This window comes from Episyrphus balteatus, chromosome 3, assembly GCF_945859705.1.
Source record: "Episyrphus balteatus chromosome 3, idEpiBalt1.1, whole genome shotgun sequence".
Classification (NCBI taxonomy): domain Eukaryota; kingdom Metazoa; phylum Arthropoda; class Insecta; order Diptera; family Syrphidae; genus Episyrphus; species Episyrphus balteatus.
In genome coordinates, this window is record NC_079136.1 from 68512576 (window position 1) to 68533617 (window position 21042).

The following is a 21042-nucleotide window of genomic DNA, read 5'->3' on the forward strand; positions in this document are numbered from 1 at the left end:
ACTGTAAAAAAATTTTTCGATTAAACATAAAAAAGAACTTAATTGAAAATTAGTTTTTGAGACTTAATAGTGAAAATAGAGATGAGTATAGCTCAAAAACCTCTTACAAAGTTCTTGCACCCGACTTTTTTTTTTATTTTTGCCGACCAGTGTAATTTCTTGCACGATGCCATGCCAGCTCTATTAATTTTGATTAAATAATATTTGTGTAATTCAATCAGCGTCATATTTTAGGAGTTTGCAGGCTTAAGGTTCAATTTTTGTTTTTATTGTTAACGACGTTTTGGGATGTATTTGATATATGAACAACTACTAGCTTTAAGTATTTTAGGTTGTGTTTATACAACCGAATTAGTCGGTGGAATTAAGGCTAGGCGCACACATGCGATTTTGATCGCACGATTATTCAGTCGCAAATTAGATGACAAGAATTTCCATGACTATAGACACAATTTTTAATCGCGGGAAGCATGTGGATCACATCACAGGAATTGAAATCCTTGTGATCCATTTTTGCGACTGAATAATCGCGCGACTAAAATCGCATGTATGCGCCTAGCCTAAGTTCATAAATTTGGGAGGTAGCTCAATTGATAAAATCTTCATTATGAACTAATACATTTTAAAGTTTAAGATAGAAAGTTTTCTAATAAAAATAATAAAGAAACGAAAAATTCCACTTAACGTTATTTAACTCCTCTTCTTTTGAAGTACAATTTTCTTCAGTTTATTTGACTATACTGTGAATATAGCCACTACGAATTTTGTTGAAAATTCTTGTTCGCAAGTCAACAATTTCCCAAACGTGACTGATGACAATAAGAAAATCATAAGTAAAATTTTAATCAAACTGTAATAAATGAATTAATTAAAAAACGTAAACGAAAATGGAAGCCATTTTAAAAAAGAAGTCTGGAGTTAGGGCTATCGCTACCTGAAAAAGTAAACAATTTGGGTTAAGAAAAATGCATAGTAAGCTTTTTTCTGATAAAAGAAAAATATAAAATAAAAAAAATCTGAATTTGCACTATTCTCAAGGCGCTTTGTGTTTTTTTGAAGTAAAATGTATGAATTACGGACAAAATTTGATCGGCAATAAGATTTCACTTCACATAGATTGTAAAAAAAAAAAATAAATAAAATAGATAATAATATAACCACTATTATATTTATGATGAGTTATCACTCTCAGAAATGTTTTGTTTCATTTTAAAGAAGTAAGAAAGAAAATACTGACAATAATAAAAAAGAAAGAAATAGGTGTCATTATAATAAACTAAAACTTTTAATTCAGGAAAACGTCCTTAATTTTTAATACAACAAAAATTGAATTTCAATAAATTTTGTAGTTTACTTAAAAATGTTATACATTCAAAGTATTAATTTAAATACAATTTTAGTGTTGCCTCATGTAAAACCCAAATTTTCGTAGAATCTACAACAAAATTTTTAACCGTGTATAAAGAAGTTTTATGCAAAATTTATTATAAGGAATAATAAACTGCATGAGCTTTTAAAAGTATTTAAATCTAATTTAATTTCAAAAATTGATTCCAAAAACTTGGAAAAATGTTTTGCTTTATTATAGAATCGAGGGTGATATTTTTTTCCTGTTTAACTGCACCCATTTTAACGTAGCTTTCTCCACATCACTATTTATTTGGAGACAAATAAATAGTTTGTTATTAAGAACCGAATTTATATGGAATAAGTGTATGTAAAGGGAAGATCGTTACAGAAGGATTCCGTTAGAAAGAAGTTTGACTTTATCTCTTAAGATGGTAAGACAAAAAAGTCGGAAACAAAAGTTTTCACAATAAACTTTATTTTATTGAGCTAAAGGAATCATAAATATAAAACCTTTTTGAAAAGAATAATTTTATTTATCATTTTTTAATACAAATTTTAATTTATTTAAAGTAGCTACTGGAGAAAATAATTTCTCTTTCTGAAATAAAAACAAAATATTTTTTGGATCTTTATAAACTACAGGTATTGGCCATAGAAGCATTTTTTAATATCTAGCTTCATAAACTACATAACCCAATTTGAACCCAACGAATCTTGTTGTACAAAAATGATTAAGTCATATCAATGTCAAAACTAAGAATAGTTTTTATTTTTGCACTTAAAAAAAAATCAAATTTAATTTTTGGAAAAACAAGTTTTTTTTTTGGCAAACGGAGCAATGATTTATTTGAAACTACGTTTTAATGTATCACTTTCTATTTTTTTGGAATGGTTTACCTACTAATTTTGATATTGCATGCTTCGTTTTGAGGTGAAAACCATTAAAAGATATACATGCATATTTTTGTATTTTTAAACAAATTTTATATTATTTTTTAGCTTTTATTAAATTTCTTATTTTCTTTTGGGAATTAAATATTTTAATCAACTTTTATCATTAGTGCATGTATTGTGTGACCTAATAGTGCATTTAATTTAAATTTCTTTTAAAATAAATGATTTAAAAAAAAAAATACGTATTCGCCATAGTGATCAATTTAATATAATATAACTTTCGTGTTGTCCAATAGTAAATTTTCAACAAAGAAACAAATTATATTCGACAACAAAAGTGTAACTGTATGATATATTTTTTGATGTTTTGTTTAATTTAGAGCAAATTTCTTAGTATATCATCTTTGAATGTTTAATTTTTTCAATTTTTATTTAGCAAACAAATGCTTATTATCTATTAATTCGTATTGAATTATATTTGGAATTTCTGTACGAGTTTTATAATTAGGTATATAATAAAACACTTCTTATCCTCGTACAATAGTTGTATTTATTTACAAACGTTTTCGAAAAGTTAACTTTTCATCTTCAGGTGATAGCTATCACCTGAAGATGAAAAGTTAACTTTTCGAAAACGTTTGTAAATAAATACAACTATTGTGATAGCTATCACCTGAAGATGAAAAGTTAACTTTTCGAAAACGTTTGTAAATAAATACAACTATTGTACGAGGATAAGAAGTGTTTTATTATATACCTAAACAAATGCTTTTTAAAAAAAACATAATTTTTCAATACATATAATACAATACCGATGCGACCTTCACAATTAAAAAAAAACTAATTTTTTTTAGTTCATTACCATAATGTACGTCATGAATTTGATTAATGCTGTTAAATGAAGCTATCTAAGACGTCATCCAATTGAATATGAAATAATTCGTGGGAATTCTATTTTTGTTGGCTCCAGGTATGTTTATCCGCTTGGTCTCGATATCCGATCATATAGTTTCTTTTCAACAGAAAAAAAATCAATTGTCAAAGAACAATAATTGGGTACATAATAAGCACACTTGCATTTAATCTTTCAAAACATTCAGCGACGAAATTTTGAGAAAAAACCCGTCGCTAGAGTTGAGTGGATACAAAAATATAATTGAAAGCAACATTAAATTCTTTTTTATCGATAAAATAATTTTAAATGCCTTTTCGATTGAGATTTTTAAAACTTGCATTTTCCCTTTTTGTGTAGCAAAAATTAAATTTAAAACTTTTTCCAATATTGAACAAAAATGCAATTGCCGTTTAAACCAAGTTACCTTAATAACAGCGAAGTTCAAATGAACAGCAAAATTTGGTTGATATTTTTGGCCTTTAATCGTTAATATCACTCATTTTTAAACTATGCATTTACTGTTGATAGCAACAGTAATTTATTTTTATAATTTTATTCAAATTACTTGGAATTTTTTCACTTCCATTTGAATTTTAAAATTCCAATAATTTGATTTTTTTTTTAGTTTGTTTTTTTTTTTGTTTTTTTTATTATTTCACTAAAGTTGAACTAGAACTAGAACGAACTTGATGGTTTTGACTTTCAAACATCACTAAGTCGTCACGAATATTTTTTCGACAGCCAAAATGTTTGTCTGAAGATCATTATTTTTTTTTTTTTTGTTCTCTTAATTTTTTTTCTATTTCCGTAAAACAAAAACGTCTGGTGAATTTTTAGAAAAAAATTAATAAAATAAAAAAAAAACAAAGAATTTGTCCACACGATCTATCTGTCTGTCCATGATGACCAAAAAGCTTAAAGATACCTACAACAAAAAATAAAAATAAAAAACTCATTTTCACATTCAACAAAAAACGAACGTGTATCGCAGGTAATTAATTATAAAAAAATATTACGGCAGTGGTTTTCACGCCTTGTAAGAATAACAACATTCCAAACATAAAATAAATAATATTTAGAAAGCAGATATGGGCTCTTGTTTAAAATCAAATTTTATTTATTACTACATAAACTTGGCATTACATAGGTTTTGATGTTTGAGACTTGAGAGTCATTACTCAAGTCAATACAAAATTTTGATAAAAAGTAAGAAACCTATTATTTTCCAATAATCTCTCAATATAAGTCAGTTTACACTAAAAAAAAATAAGTATAGTTCATTTAAGAACTGTTCATAGTTTTTTTTTTACTTTGTTGTAATTTTTAAAAGTACAATATTTGTTTTAAAGTATAATTAATTACATTTTAATGAAAATTGTGGTTGTTTCAAAATTTCTTATTTTTTCTTGCGGAAGAAAATCTTTTGCCAACTGTCTTAATCAAAATTTGATTTTTTTATCTTAATTAAACGTTTTCTAACGGAGTGCATAGCTGGTTATTCTGACCTAATTGGTTAAATCTAGAAAAGCGATTTGAGAGTGATTTTGCATGATTTCATAGTCATTCGTTACGACGGAAAATCAAGGTCGATCTTACAAAAATATGTAATACCACTCCATTCCTTCTAAAGAATATCAAAGCTGCTTATCTCGTTTTTACAGTTTAAAAAATTCAATCTATTTTCTATTCTTTTAGGTGTTAACGGTTTTCCTCCTGGATTTTCATACGATCTAGAGCAGCCATACTCAACCTTTTTTCATTTAGTTTTTGTGCTTTTCTATGAAAAGTTTTATATCTTTGGGGGATAATGATGCCAGTCTCCACTTTACTTTGATTCTTAAAAAAATACTTACTAAGTTCTGTGATTCGATTTTTTTTTTTTAATTTTAGAAGCGCATTTTAATTTTGCTTGCTCTACAGCTTAACTTTTATTTCTTCTTCGATTTATCGATTTATTATAAAATAATATACATATTTGTCATCAGAAGAAACTATTTTCAGTGGTTTAAGCCTTATATGAAGTCTCAAAAGTCCTTAGATATTCACCAAATATATACGGTCCAAAAATACCTCAGTACGAATAAGCCGCGCCGCGCTCAAAAACTAATGAAGCTATTGACCTTAGAGCAAATTTAGTGCAAATTACTCGTTAACTATTTGGCCACTGCATGAACCTTAAATATAAATAAATAATATACATTATATTTTAGAAAAAAAAAAATTGTAGCGCTGCAGAGCTGTTAGACCAGGGTCTATAATTTTTGAAACCAAAAAAAATCATAGTAGAATGAAACTCATTGGATAAGGAGGTGAATATGATGAAATTTAAAGGAAAAATAAATTACGGGCGACCCGAGTTCGGGAAGTGGGTGGGTTGAGTTTTTAATGGTAAAAAATGATATATCTCGATTTCCGGCAAAACTACAAATCCTATAGAAAAAAGTTGTATCGCAAAGTTGTAGGTAATAAAAAGATCTACAACTTTTATATCAACAATTTTTTCACATAACCTCAAAATTTATGTGAAAAATTCAAAAAAACCGAGTTTTTGGTTTTTTATTTTTATCTTTTTCAAAAACAAAAATTTTTCTACGAAATTTGGTGAAAACTTACCTTATAATGTCTCAAATACACTGTAATTTATTTGATTTAAAATATTAATTTGTTCACCTTATTTTGACTTAATACCAAAAAAACACCATAATTTTCAATCGAAAATTCACGTGTCAAAATATCAGCTTTTTTCAAAAAGTCGGTGAGCATTTCGTTCTTTAAAATGTCTATTTTCTGATGGTGTAAAAAAAATTTTACATTAGTATACTATAGAACATGTTCTAGTAAAATTCAAAAAATGAAAAAAGCTTGAATTCGAAAAAAAATTTGTATCATTGTTTACAATTTTGGCCTATTTATTCAAATTTACACTTTAATTACTCAAAAAACGTAAGATTAATCAATGTTACATGAAATCTTACGTTTTTTGAGTAATTAAAGTGTAAATTTGAATAAATAGGCCAAAATTGTAAACAATGATACAAATTTTTTTTCGAATTCAAGCTTTTTTCATTTTTTGAATTTTACTAGAACATGTTCTATAGTATACTAATGTAAATTTTTTTTTACACCATCAGAAAATAGACATTTTAAAGAACGAAATGCTCACCGACTTTTTGAAAAAAGCTGATATTTTGACACGTGAATTTTCGATTGAAAATTATGGTGTTTTTTTGGTATTAAGTCAAAATAAGGTGAACAAATTAATATTTTAAATCAAATAAATTACAGTGTATTTGAGACATTATAAGGTAAGTTTTCACCAAATTTCGTAGAAAAATTTTTGTTTTTGAAAAAGATAAAAATAAAAAACCAAAAACTCGGTTTTTTGAATTTTTCACATAAATTTTGAGGTTATGTGAAAAAATTGTTGATAAAAGTTGTAGATCTTTTTATTACCTACAACTTTGCGATACAACTTTTTTCTATAGGATTTGTAGTTTTGCCGGAAATCGAGATATATAATTTTTTACCATTAAAAACTCAACCCACCCACTTCCCGAACTCGGCTCGCCCGTAATTTATTTTTCCTTTCATTCTTATCATATTCCCCTCCTTTTCCAATGGGTTTCATCCTACTATGATTTTTTTGTACTTTTTAATGTTTTTGAAGGCATCGGCACTGGTCTATGTCATTTTTTTTTTCTTCAAAAATGTTGTATCAATACGTCATAATGTTAATCATAATTTAATAATACTTATAATAATAATTTTAACCCATGTTTTCAGTTTACCACACAAAAATTATTGAAAAAACACTCGTCCAGAGAGATTTCTCACTTCAATAATCCCCACTTTGCTTCACTAAAATAAAAGAACCCAGTGATCCATGTAATCATGAAACTATTTTAGAAACATTGCAAAAAAACGATGATGAACGCCCGCTGTCTTAAGAGGACTAAAACTTTTGGCTTAAATGTTGGTGTTGATGTTTCTAACTAAATAATAATAAGGAATGTAATGGTTTATATGGTACATAACGCAGACCACACAATAGTGTACGCATATATTAGGTACATTTCTTAGCATTGTGTCCAAAAGACTTGATTTTTGTTCAAGTTTTTTTTAGTGTTTCATTTGTTATAACAACTAAGAACCTAAGGAGTCGAAACACTATCTTGAGTGAAAGGGTGTTTTTTTTTTAAGAAATGATAATATTCAGAACTAACAGTAAGTAACATAAAAAGTGTGAAAAAATGATAACCCAATGAAAATTGGTAAAATTTCTAAAAAAAATGTAAAAGAATCTAAGTAGTACATCATTTTTTTTTTTATAGATTTTTCATCCTTGATTTATTCCAAAAGCAAACTTTTTGCCAAGTTTCATTAGGGTAACAATTTTTTGTTTTTTAATGGCTATTTTACCTGCACCTACTATTTAGTTAGTTTAATTATTTCTCTACTAGTGGTGAATTAGTTGCTTTTTGCTATATGTTTTTTTAAGGGATAATCAAATAAAATTAGATTAGGTAAAAAAATGGACTAAAAAATTGACCGGAAAGATCCACATTATTAATCTTTGACCTTTTCTGAACCAACATCTATTTTTCATAACCCTTAATGGTTAGGGTGGTCCAACAATAATATATTTTTTTTAATGCCACCTATACCACGTACCTATAAGTATGTATAAAAAAGGAAACAAAAATAATTAACTAATTTTGACTGCCCATTTCATCAGTTTTATTATCTGTGAAAACAAAAATCAAGAATTATATACAATACACATTATAAAAATTTATAAAGATCCATATTTTGTTGGTATTACAAAAGGTTCATACACTACAGAGTTAAAAAATTGGAAATAAATAAGTACTCGAAAAGGTCAAACGAAGTATGAAGTATAAAAGTCGTATAGTTTTAAGTTTTAACCGCTTATTTTAAATACCTTTTTTTCAGCGGTATACATTTATAATCTTTATTATCTGTACAACCTGTACGTTTCAAATAACCTGTATTCGAACTCGCATACTTTGTTACCTGGTCAGGTCTAATTATTGAGCATAAAAATATATTGTGCATGGGTGCCTCTGGACATCTAGAACAACCTTTCATATAACAATTATCTTCCTTATGACCATGTTTGAGACAATTTGGGCAGATAGGTCTTTTATCGACGAAATCCGTCCTCTCACGCAAAGAAAGGCCAGCAAATTCGGGACAGTGCCAAATCTGGTGATTTCCTGAGCAAACCTCACATAGCTTTCTCAATTCCTTGCCGCTGCTGTTGCCTTGAGTTTGTCCTGCTTTTTGTGGACTATCCTTGCGAGCTTCTCTTCTTTCTTCTGCATGATTTTCGAAGCGCTGTTGATGGTAACCTGAGACATTTGGCGAATCCCTGCTGTCATAAACTGGTCCTGTGCTCGGTGAACGGACTTCTCTTCTTTCTTCCGGACTTTCCGGACGGAATTCTCTTCTTTCTTCTGCATGATTATCGAACCACTGGTGTTGATGATTACCTGACACATTTGGCAAATCCCTGCTGTCATAAACTGGTTCTGTACTCTTGGGACTTTCCGGACGGAATTCTCTTCCGTAAAACGGCGTTCGATTACCTGGAATATTCGCAAAATCCCTGCTGCTATTGCTGCTAGTGCTGCCATGAGCTGATCCTGTACTTTGTATACTGTTCCTGCGAACTTCTCTTCTTTCTTCTGTATGATTTTCAAACCCTTCCTGTATATGATAAACTGGCACATGCTCAAAATACCTGCTCATTTTGCTGCTGATGCTGCATTGAGCTGATCCTGTACTTTGTATACTGTCCCAGCGGACTTCTCTCTCATCTTGTGGTTCTTCTTCGACGACCCTCTGTTGACCATCACCTGTCGACAATTTTGCTATCCTGTCGTCTATGAAAGCTAGAAAAGTCGATAGTTTCAGCTTATCCAGGCGGTTTTGGAACCCCCAGAGTCTCTCTGCACACTTCATATGCCACTCCCTAGCTGTCTCCACGTCTAATTTTCCCCATAAGATGTGGATGACAAAAAAGTCCCAATATTGGACGTCTAGACCTAGCTTCCTTAGCTGCTTTAATACTTCCCGAGTAGTATCTACCATACTCTGGAGCATCGGAGCTTCCACTGTATTCAATATGTCCGGTAAGTCGAAAAGTTGCTGTATAAACCCACGTGTCATCATGTACTGATTGTTATAAATTTGGTCCAATCGATCCCAGGCTTCATCGTAATCCTCCGCTGTCATCTGCCATTCTTCTAGCGTTATAGCAGCTTCATCTACAAGTGATTTCCTCAGATAAAAAAACTTCATTGGTATAGTTAAATTGTTATTATCGTGAATGGCGGTTTTGAATTTCTCACGAAAGTCTATCCATTTGGTGTAGTCACCATCAAATTCACCCCATGTATTTTCCAAATCGAACTGTCTTGCCTTTTCCTGCATAGCTGCAGCAGAGCTAAAGAAGTCTTTACGAACCTCTTCAAAATCATTTAAGAGTTTGGGCAGCGCCTTTTTATTGAACACATCCATTATGTCATCGGAAAGGATTTGGTATTTTAACCAATCCTCCCATAGTGCATCGTATTTTAATTTTGCCTCGAATGTTTTCATTGATTGGAAAGCTTCTGTGTTAGCGAACAGTTTTGACTGACTTATCAAATTGGCTATTGCTTTTGTTCTTCTTGAGGACATCTGTATAATTCAAAATAAATAATAAGAAAAAATAAAGTGTTTAAACGATTTATTTTAATTTAGGCTGTAAGGAAAGCAGGCTTTTAACCATTTGCAAAAAATTCTAAAAAATTTCAAAACGAAGTTATAAATGGTTTTTTAAAACTTAAACATGAGGTAGACCCTTGACAAAGTAGTGATTATGGGTAGGGGAATTTTTTGACAATTCTAAAAACGTCATTTGAAAGATAATAAAAAAAAAGTTAAAGGTCTATAACGGATTTTTTGTTTTAAATCTCTACGTTTCGAAATATGAATTTTTGAAAAACACCTACCTACTTTTTGTTGGGGTATTTTCGGGTGAGTTTTTATTTTTATAAATTTTTCGTGGCGTTTAAAAAATTTCAAACTTATAAAACATGTAGTTTATAACCGTGCGTATGCATGCGCAAGAAATTGGTATTTTGAAATGGTTTTTGACAAAAAACCGGAAAAAAACAAGTTTTTTTACCGTTTCTAACCTTTTTTTATTTTTATCTTTTTTTCTTAAAGATGATAATAGACAAAACTATATCTGTACAAAATTTTAATCAATTTTTTAGTTACAATTTTGAGATAACGGTAAAATAATGTTATATTTTCCAACACGTTCTTTCTTTTGATCTAGAGCAGATACAAATTTTATTTAACTTTTTTGAGCATGCTGATAATATTACCTTTCATTTGATATACTACACATAACGGTACATTTTCTACAAGCTACACAATGTTAAATTAAAAAGCTTCAGAAATACCTCAAAACACTTGTGGAGATCTGTTGCCCATGACCAGCCACCAATGTGGGACCGTACCGTATTGGCGTGTTCTCAGTTTGAAATTTCGACATGGTTGGCTTTAAGAAATTCTCACTTTTTTTATAGGCATCATAAAAATATGATTGAAGCGTCATATGAAAGGTGAAATATTAAGCTTTCTTATGATATAAATTTAAATATAGGTTGTTAAAGAAAAAAAATTAATTTAATGGCGTGAGAAGATAAAAATGATTGATATTTTTGCTTTTTTCGATGAAAACTGATTGGGTTCAAAAAATTCTAGCTCTTTTTGTAGACGTCGCACAGACATGGGCGATATAAATTTTTTGAGCTGAAATAATAGATGGTATAAAATTTATTATAGGTTGTTATATAAAAAAATGGATTTTTGGGTGATGGAAGTGATTTGTTCACTTTTTTAATAAGAAATGATTGTTTTTAATAAATTATTTCAATTTTGTAAAAATTGTAAAATGGTTTTATTTTTTAGAAGAAATATTTGGCTTTTTAATGGTATAATTTTTTTTGTAAGCTTTTCAAATAAAAAAATAAGAAAAGAAAAAAAAAGTAATTTATTTTAGATTTTTCTTGTAAATTATGATTGTTTGAAATAAAAAACTCTTCAATTGACTCATTTTAAACAAAAGTACACAACCTGTTTTCTTACGATGTTATCACGTAAAATCATCGTCCGTAAACCGGCTTTACAGACAATCTCTTTTTTTTTAACTTTAACGCGCATAACTCTGTAATTCATAACTTCATTGGTTTCCAAAAAAACCTGTACATTTGGGTGGTTTCAAAATATATCTTTTGCTTTTAATTACCAAAAAAATTGAGGAATGTCATCTTAAGCAGAATTCCCCTATAAATTCTAACATTTTTATAGGAGGTATTTCCAAACAACTTTTGCATATTTTCTTACAAATAGGTTCTATATCTCTCATACTCTTCATTCGAGAGCTTTTCAGAATGGTGTGTATTCTGAAAAGCTCTCGAATGCATGCACTGCACATATGCATGATGCACCTATACGTTTATAACCCCCTCTGCCTGTACATTTCTATACACCTTTTTTAGCATTTTTCATTCTCTTTAGGTTTAATTAATATTGGTTATTTTCAAACTCACACCCCTATATTAGCTTTACATCTCTCTCTCTCAGTGCAGTGGTGGTTTTTCATACTTCACTAACCCCCACCAAAATATAGGGTGTATAAATATATTTATCGAAGGGGAAAAACCCTGTTGCACTTTATTCGAGAAGAAACTGTATGAGTCGCACGCCGTCAAACTGTTATTCATGTCTGTTCTTCTTAGAATTTATAGATAATTTCTATTTTATACTTTTTGTAATTTTTGTACCAAATTCTTACCCTGTACTTTTTTTTCTTTATTTGCCTTTACGCCTTTATTCTTTTAACAAAGTTTTAAGTCTTATTGCACACCTTTTCTGTTGTCTATACAATTTTGTTAAGTTCTTTTGATCTATAGGTACACTTTTATGTTTCTTTTTCTGTACACTTTTAAAACTGCATGTATCCTTATTTTCTCTGTAGAATTTACATATATATTTTTATATTGTTATATATATTCTCTGATTATCCTTATTGTCTACTTTTTTTCGAACTGCACTTCAAAAGCTTCGTAACCCTACTGAACTAAAGAACTGATGGAAAAGGCAAACTTTGTTCTGTGCGATCGTTCTCGTCGCTGCATCCCTTCATCCAAAGCTGATTTTTTCAATACATTGAAAAGTTTAACTTCTCCTAACATTCTCAATAAATGTGTACATGTAACGCTAATGCATTATTTAAGATAGTGTTAACAATTTTAGCTAAGTATTCAGCACATGGATTTGGAACTACGTATTTCTAACGTCTTGACAACCGGCACTTTTTCACATAAAGTTTAGTGGAATTAATTTTAATTACCGGTGCGATGATAAGCGACGGCCTGCGTGGATTAAGGTTTAAGCTTTAAGGGGTACGGTACGTGCTATATGTACACGAGAGACAAATTCTTTTCATGGATTCTCTTTTATTGGGATCTAAATGGAACAATGTATATATTGTTAGTACAGCAAAGATAGACTTTTTCGTTGAATGAAATAAAGGAAGGCTGATTTTTTCAAATCTGAAAGAAGGGTATTAGAAAAGCTTAAGTTCTGGTTTTCAGGATGCCACCACCTGGCAAAATCCGCCATTTTGAAAAACGTGAAGTGGTCTATGGGCCAAAATACTTTTTGATGCCTAATTGGGGCAGTGAATTTTGAAAAAAAAAAAAATATGGAAATTTGTATCAATATATTTTCATATATTTTAGTTGACATAGAATGGTTATAATTTAATCTTTTAAAAAATAACACTTGCACCGATATGTTTGGAATGATATTTCTATATTTATAACAGTTTAAACAGAAAGTGATCAAAACCAAACAACTGCGTTACTTTACTGCAAATTTCAGTTTTATCTGTAAAATCATATAATTAAGCTCTCTGATATTCCTATTTGAAACAATAGGAACAACGTAAGTCTCCTATGAAGTTAAATCACAGAAAAATTAAATATTCTTAATAGTTTAAAAATTATAAATTAAAAGGGTCACTGTGGTGTATGCGTAATATTTTGATTTTTTTTTAAAACTAATGAAATAGTTGGCTTTTGTAACCAACTAAAATTGAGATAACCAAAATAAATGGTGGTGTAGCCTGGGCTTACCTTGGGCAAACGAATCACAGTGATAAATCAACGATTGTTACACTGAACAACATAAAATATTTTATGTGGAATTTGAGTTGAAAAAAAAAAACAAAAATGCACAGCTGGGTCGCAAATACTTGCTCTTACAGTTGAAAACGCTTTTATTTTAGTTAACCTACTTGTAGATTATATTATTGTAAGATCTGGCTCTAGGTATATAAATTTTAAAGACATTTTGTTGATGTTGGGGAAGAGCCGACATTTAGGCAATATTTTGTTAAATGAAAAAAAATTTTTTTTTATTTGACTTTTTTGAGAGAAACTAAAAATGCAGTTTTATTGCAATTGCTTTTAATATTGCGTCTGCAAAGTTTAATCAAAATCGTTAGAGCTGTTTTCGAGTTATTTGGTATAACTTGAAAAATTTGTATGGCAGGTACTACTCTTTCTAAGTGATATATACATATAAAAAAAAAAATTTGAAGAAAATACGTCCACGCGTTTAGGCAGTGGAAAAATGTGTACAGATGGAAGCACAGACGGAATTGCGAGACCCACTTTTTCGGAATTCTCCTTCATTGTAATGTTGGTTTTGATTAAAACCTCAATTTTGTCCGATATGAAACCAATACTTGCCCTATAGAGCAAGTAATAATTTTTAAACTACGAATAAGATAGCGAAAATAAAATTTGAGCTTTCCTGGGTTAGCCTTCGACAAACAAACCACGGTGTTAAAGTGACGATATTTTCAGGGGAAACAAAATTTAATTTGTTCGTATCTTTTGAAAAAATGGTGGGATTTAGATAAAAAATGTTGGGCTATCCTGGGCTAACTTTGGGTAAATGAACCGCAGTGAAAAATCAACGATTTTTACACAGAACAAATATTTCCGATCATTACTAGAAGTATTTTTTCATTTTATAAACCATCAATAAAATATTTAAAAAAAAAACAAGTAAATCGTGTTTTCTTATTAATTTTAGTAATTTATTTCTTAAAAAATCATAGTTCATGATCTTATAAATTGATCTGAATTTTGTATACATTTCTTAAGTTCAGTTCTGACCCTTATCAATTTTTTTCAATCCTCCGTCTTTAAAATACTCTTAAAGCTAAAAGGTTTGAATAAATATCCTTCCCCAGAATAAAATTTACTCATAAATTCAACCCTGTAAATAAAAAAAAATACAAAAATTAGTTATTTCCTCTTGATGAAATAATATGAATGAAAAAAAAATACCAATGCAATCGTAGTGTATGCAAAAATGCCGACAAACCCTCCATCATAACTAAAATGACAAGTGTAAACATCGCCCAAGCTCCAAAAATCAAATAAATCATTATGAATCCCAAACTTGTATCGCTTTTCAAGGCCAACGATAAAACTCTTTTCCACAGTACCTCAGCGAGTTCTGTAATAAAAAAAATTAAATCATTTTCTTGACAAATTGTCAGATTCGTCTTTTACTTACGAGCATGTGCTAAAGAAAGTGCCCATAACCTCAAATAAGAAGCTGTATGTGAAATCGTACTCAAAACATATTCAATAGTATGAATTGCTTGATAAATGAAAATCTCGCTCAATGGTTTATTATCTTGGATATCTTCAACGTCTAATTCACGATCTGGAAAAGGTTCTATTAGCAAACGGCTCTCATCCGCAGGAATTTCCTCTTCTGTAGAGTTGATCTAAAAAAAAACAAAAAAAAATGCCAAACAAAATACCAAAAACTGGCCCAAACCAAACTTACGATATTGCTCTGCCTTCGTTTAAATTTTATATAAAGTGGCTTCCCTAATAACATCCATGGAATACAAACTATTCCAATCGATATAAAAACATTTTGCACTTCTTTCTGGCCATTAAACATAAACTCATTGCAGCCTTTTAGGGGCTTGGATGATTTAAAAAGCATCATGTTGATAAACATAACAAGAATCGATGGCGCACAACCTGCTGAATCAGCTTGATTATCAGCCTTAGCTGAATATTGAATCCATTTGAAAAACATCATAAAAACCAAATAACCAAATAATAAGCCCAAAAATATAATTTTTGGTAAAAATTCTAATAAAATATTGGCAGGTTTTTTAAAATCTCTAAAATTCACCACACTCATGCAAACGCCGAAAAACATGTGAATTACACCGAAAATTATTGACATCTTCATTTTGTAGGTATTTAGAAAGATAATCTTATTTTCTGCCAACATCCAAATAGGATCCACTCCAATTGGATAGGTTCCTTTGCTGGGGTTTTTAGGATTTAATTGAAGCTTTGGATTAGACTGAACCGTTGAGGAGTTAAAATCGATGATCCAAGACGAATTGAATAAGTTTATTGATTTGGAGAAAACTTCATTATACACGAATCCTGTGTAGATTGAGAATAATCCCATTAACAAGATTATATATCGCCCTCCGAAGAAGATCTTCCAAATCTCTCCCCAAGACTTTTTTTCCAAAGTTTTCTCCCAAAAACACAACCAAATACCGCAAACGAACAAAATAAGACCGTGACCTAGGTCACCAAACATTACGGCGAATAAAAATGGAAAAGTTATTATAGTGTACAAAGCAGGGTTTGCTTCTCCATACGAAGCTACACCATAAGCATCAATTAGATTCTGGAAGCCTTCAGTGAAGACGCTCGTTCTATAAAAAGTTGGTGGAATATCATTTGTGTCGATTATGGTTAAGAGTGGCTCTACAGCACTTTCATCTGATCTACCATCATTTAAAGCTTTTTGAACTTTCAGCAAGTCTATAAGTGGCAACCAACATTCGGCAACCAAACAGTTTCTTGATACATTTATGCTGAATTTGTTGAGTGCTTCGAAAATTGCCTTACTTTTTTTAATCCCAGTTTTCCAAATTGACAGGGACCCTAGAATACTATTGATAGCTAATGAAAGTTGAACTTCGGTTTCGATTATTGTCGTCTTTAAGTCTTTTTCAGCGTTGAGCAAATTTTTCAACATTTTCAATCGAAGATCGAATGTTTTTGGATACTTATAAATTTCAGCATGAAAGCCTTGACATATTTTCAAAACCCTACTTCGAAGTTCTTGGCCTTGAAAAAAAATTATTACGAAAACATTTCGAAGTAAAAGTTGTCCAGTAATTTGATCTTTTAGATAGAATTGTAAGCCGTCAGACTTAACATAAGCTTTGCTATGTGTAATGCGCCAAAGCATACGTTCAAAACTATACCGACGTTGAGGTTCTATGACACCAACTATTAAATTTAAAGCTGAGAAATTTTGTTCGAAATCTTGAAGTGAGATTTGTCTGGAATTTAAATTTACAAGTCCAACTTCGGAAAAGAAATTATGAATCATTTCTAAGACTTGGCGTTTTTCGGTAAGTCGGTTATAAGTTGATTTGAGTTTTTTCTTATTTTCGTTAAGTTTTCGAATGTCCAATTCATATTTTTCCAAATTTGTTTCTAAATTCCAAATATCTTTGATTTCGGGTGCTCGATGAGTTGTCGGGGAGAGATTTTCGTCATAAGGAATACTTCGATTAGAATATTTGATAATATCTTCGATAGAATTTATTTTTCGTTCCATTTCTTCACAACGACGAACTTCGGTGACGAATTTTCTTTGAAATGCATTAACGTCATGGTGTAACTGTTAAAATACAACATGGTGTTATTTTAAGTTGAATTTTTTAAAAATTTGGTTTTCTACAGGGTGTCCCAAAAGTAATGGATCAAACGAAATATGCAGATAGGCCAACTTTAGGGCTCTCAGAATTTGGTAACTTGTTCATCCCAAATACTTACGGTTTTCAATTTAATGCAGTTTTTGTGAATTATCGAAAAATCTCGACTTTGCAACAGTATTTTGCTTCCTCCGGTCATAATTGATTTTTGTTTTTTACAATTCTTTCACTAAAACTTTGCCTAATAATAAGAAATAATTATTTAATCAAAATATTTTTTATTTCATACGCCATTTTGCTGCAAATTATGTAACAGTTCCATGTTTTATAAAAACTCAATTTCTTACTTTTATTTGAGAGGAACATCCCGAAAAAAAATTGTATGGTGTGATACAGGTTTATTATTTTAAAAACTTGCCGTGTTATTGCACTTTTCAAAAATGTATAAAAATTTCCAAAGTTCAAATTAGAACGAAAGATATTACAATTTTAATGCAAAAAAACAAGGGTTTTCAGAGCAAAATAACAAACAAAAATCGAGGCTTTTATTCAAAAAGAAATAAACAAACAACAGTCGAGGAAATGTGTTTATTTTTCTTTGTTATTTTTCTCTGAAAAGGCCTGTTTTGTTGCATTAAAATTGTAATATCTTTTGTTCTAACTTCAAGTTTGGAAACTCTTATACATTTTTGAAAAGTGCAATAACACGGCAAGTTTTTAAAATAATTAACCTGTGTCACACCATACAAATTTTTTGCAGTGTGTTGCTCTGAAAAAAATTGAGTAATTGAGTTTTTATAAAACATGGAACTGTTAATTAATTTGCAGCAAAATGGCGTATGAAATAAAAAATATTTTGATTAAATAATTATTTATTCTTATTAGCCAATGTTTTAGTGAAAGAATTGTAAAAAACAAAAATCAATTATGACCGGAGGAAGCAAAATACTGTTGCAAAGTCGAGATTTTTCGATAATTCACAAAAACTGCATTAAATTGAAAACCGTAAGGATTTGGGATGAACAAGTTACTAAATTCTGAGAGCCCTAAAGTTGGCCTATCAGCATATTTCGTTTGATCCATTACTTTTGGGACACCCTGTATAACTTACATCACGAAATTGAACACATTCAGCTTCACCAAGTTGGGATACAGTATCGTATGCAATTTCTGATTGAATGAAGATTTGACATAAGACCATTTTTTCACTGCGAAACATGGTGCCCATAGTGAAAAATTTGGTGTCCTATATAATTAAATTGAAAAAGGTGTTCGCAAAACATTATCATTATAATGGTGACAATATATTTTTTAAGCATTGTGAATTCGAATTCTTCGGAAAATTCTACGTCAATTTCATATATCCATTTCCTATAACATATTGAGTCCAAAGGATTTAAGCAGAGATACACTTTTTGTTAACAATGATACTTTTGGAGGCTTTGTCAGTACCTCGCTAGAGGCAGTACAACTGAAAAAAATATCTATGTGATGGAGGCTGGATTGCAACCCAAACCTTTGGCTTTATAATCCCTTGTACAAACTATTGCGCTAAAAGCTACTCCTACTACTAAAATTGTAAAAAAAATAAAATGCACGACTGGGTTGCACGAACTTGCTCTTAGAGTTCAAGTTGCTTAAATTTTTAAAACTTTTTATATATAAATTTGGGAAATGTCAGGTACAAAAAAAAAAAAAAAAAAACAAATTGATTGATATATTAAGATGCATTTTTAGAAAAAAAAAATTTCAAAATCGTTAGAGCCGTTTTTTAAAAAACTAATTTTTTATAAGTAATTCTTTGGAAAAAAAGTTTAAAAATAAAATTGGTATGCCATTTTGTAGAAATCAGTAATGAACATCTAAAAACAAAATTTCGGAAAAATTCAATGTCACGTTTTCGAAAATTTGATTTTTCAAAAAAAAACTTTTCAAATTTCTTTTAAAAATCCAAAAATTGTTTTTTTTTCGAAATTTTATTTTTGGCTTACATATATTAAAATTATATGAATGCTTTTTCACAAAAAGTTTCGTTGAAATCGAATAAGCCGTTTCGGAGCAAATCGGATTTAAAAAAAAAAAACGGTTGTATGGCAAGTACCGTTAATAATGATTTTGAAAAAAAAAAAAAAATTTTCATTAGAAGATAAACCTTGTCTTAAAACTTCCAATTGAATTTTTTAAACAAAATTGTTGGAGCCGTTTTTAAGCAATTTCAACTTCACTAAAATCGGTATATGACAAGTACCGTTATTTTTGACTGACAGACGACATACTTCCGGGACCCACTTTTTGGCATTCTCTATCATCGTAATGTCATTTTTTGTACGAATGCATAACTTGATATTGATATAGTACCTATATCGCAAGTAAAAATTGTTGTCTGTAAAGTAGACTTACGAACAACATTTTTACGTGATAACGTCACAAGAAAACATTGATGAAAAGCTTCATACTTTTATTATTATAAAATGGAATTATTATCAGTGAAAAACCACTATTTTTGAGTTAGATAATTAAAAATAATTGTTTTTGTCAACTTTCTTGAATACAAAATGTATTAAATTATAATACTAGGGAAGTGCTTAAGACTTAAGAGTGATTTTAAAAGAGCATTGATAGCATTAAGCAGCATATAAAAAGAGCAGCTATATAATCACTCTTTAAATAGCAATTAAAGCTGCAAATTACTCATAAAATTTCTTCCTGATTTGAAATATGATTGAAAATATGGAATAATTAAAAGAAAGAAATTAGAAATTACTGTTTGAATGGCTGCACTGAAACAATGGTATTTCAAACCGAACTTCTTCGTTTCTTCATCGTCATGGTAAATTCAATTCAATTCAATTCAACTTTATTAAGACATTAAAAAATCAATACATTTGCTTTAAATTACGTTTACATACATATAATGGCCGACTTTAATAAGTATGTCTGGCTAATCTTAAATACAAACTAAATTTATTTATAAATTTTTAAAGCATAAAAAAGCATAACTAGCAATACATCCCCAATTGAGCCTCACTGAGCACTTCACTTAATGTCATGCTAAACTTTTCTCTGAATCAGACGTGACGAAAATAGCAGTGAAATTTTCAATAGCCGAGAGCATTTTCTGAAGAAGAGCAGTGAAGTTACAAAGAACAGAGAGCAGTTTTGCTAAAAACAAGCATCAAAATCATTAAGAGCATAGAATATTTTGACTGTCCTCCCTGTTCACTTTTTTTTATATTAAAAAAAATATTACGTATTTTTTATAAAAAAAAAAAGAAAAAAACTAATCTTTTTTTCTATTATCACATTAATTGATTCTTTATGAGAACTTCTTCATCTCTATCAAAATTCTAAGAAACCAGATAGATTTAAGAGCAAGCCACAAAAATTAGAAGCAATGTTCACCAAGATGCAAATCACTCACTTCACTAAACAAAATTCACGCTATGCGTTCCTATTAAAAATGATATTTCAAATGTCGTATTAGAATTTCGTATTAAAACATTTTGTACAAATACATAATATTTATTTGAAATATCTAACAATTATTTTAACCAACAAAATGAACCTTTTTCTAAAACTTTCAAGAACTTTCTTAGAACTGCAGAATAACAAACCGTATAAAATATACTCAAACTATTTATATAATGAATTTAAGGGGATTTTTTTTTATCATATTCATAAAGATATGCATTTGTTTGGAGTATACTCAAAGTTGTGGTTTTTTTTTAGCAATGACAAAAAATTACTAAGTCTTGAATGAACCCACTCAAGTATGCTTTCCTATAAGAAAGCTTATAGGGTTCTGTATGATTACTTCTGAGATTAGAGTTTAGCTCAAATACAAATAGAAAATTGCTTGAATGACAAATTATGAATGAGACATTCAAAAAATGTACCGAGTACCAAGCCTTTTGATAAATAAGCATAATGTATTGAAGAGTACAGTGGTGCTGTGGTAAATTAAACTAAAGACTTTGTTATGTGATCAAAAATTAATCATAGGTCTGTATTCTGTCAGTAAAAATGTTTT

At 29.6% G+C, this 21042-nt stretch overlaps 2 protein-coding genes across 4 annotated transcripts; both read right to left on the reverse strand.

Annotated features, from left to right (window-relative positions):
• Nucleotides 1-7828: 7828 nt before the first annotated feature.
• Nucleotides 7829-12306, reverse strand: LOC129915898 (uncharacterized). 2 transcript variants are annotated; one of them, XM_055995598.1, is made up of 2 exons: nt 12087-12306; nt 7829-9844 (listed from the first exon to the last, which is right to left on the reverse strand). In XM_055995598.1, exon 2 carries the CDS (start codon nt 9842-9844, stop codon nt 8069-8071), a length of 1776 nt encoding a protein of 591 aa, XP_055851573.1. In that variant the 5' UTR covers nt 12087-12306; the 3' UTR covers nt 7829-8068. The 2 variants fall into 2 exon arrangements, with proteins under 2 accessions (XP_055851573.1, XP_055851572.1); XM_055995597.1 differs by having other exon boundaries at nt 12015-12306.
• Nucleotides 12307-14309: 2003 nt separating this feature from the next.
• LOC129915677 (V-type proton ATPase 116 kDa subunit a 1-like) lies at nt 14310-20650 on the reverse strand. 2 transcript variants are annotated; one of them, XM_055995332.1, is made up of 6 exons: nt 20578-20650; nt 18124-18258; nt 15095-16978; nt 14816-15032; nt 14584-14755; nt 14310-14512 (listed from the first exon to the last, which is right to left on the reverse strand). In XM_055995332.1, exons 2-6 carry the CDS (start codon nt 18238-18240, stop codon nt 14425-14427), a joined length of 2478 nt encoding a protein of 825 aa, XP_055851307.1. In that variant the 5' UTR covers nt 18241-18258; nt 20578-20650; the 3' UTR covers nt 14310-14424. The 2 variants fall into 2 exon arrangements, with proteins under 2 accessions (XP_055851307.1, XP_055851306.1); XM_055995331.1 differs by having other exon boundaries at nt 20434-20606.
• Nucleotides 20651-21042: the final 392 nt, after the last annotated feature.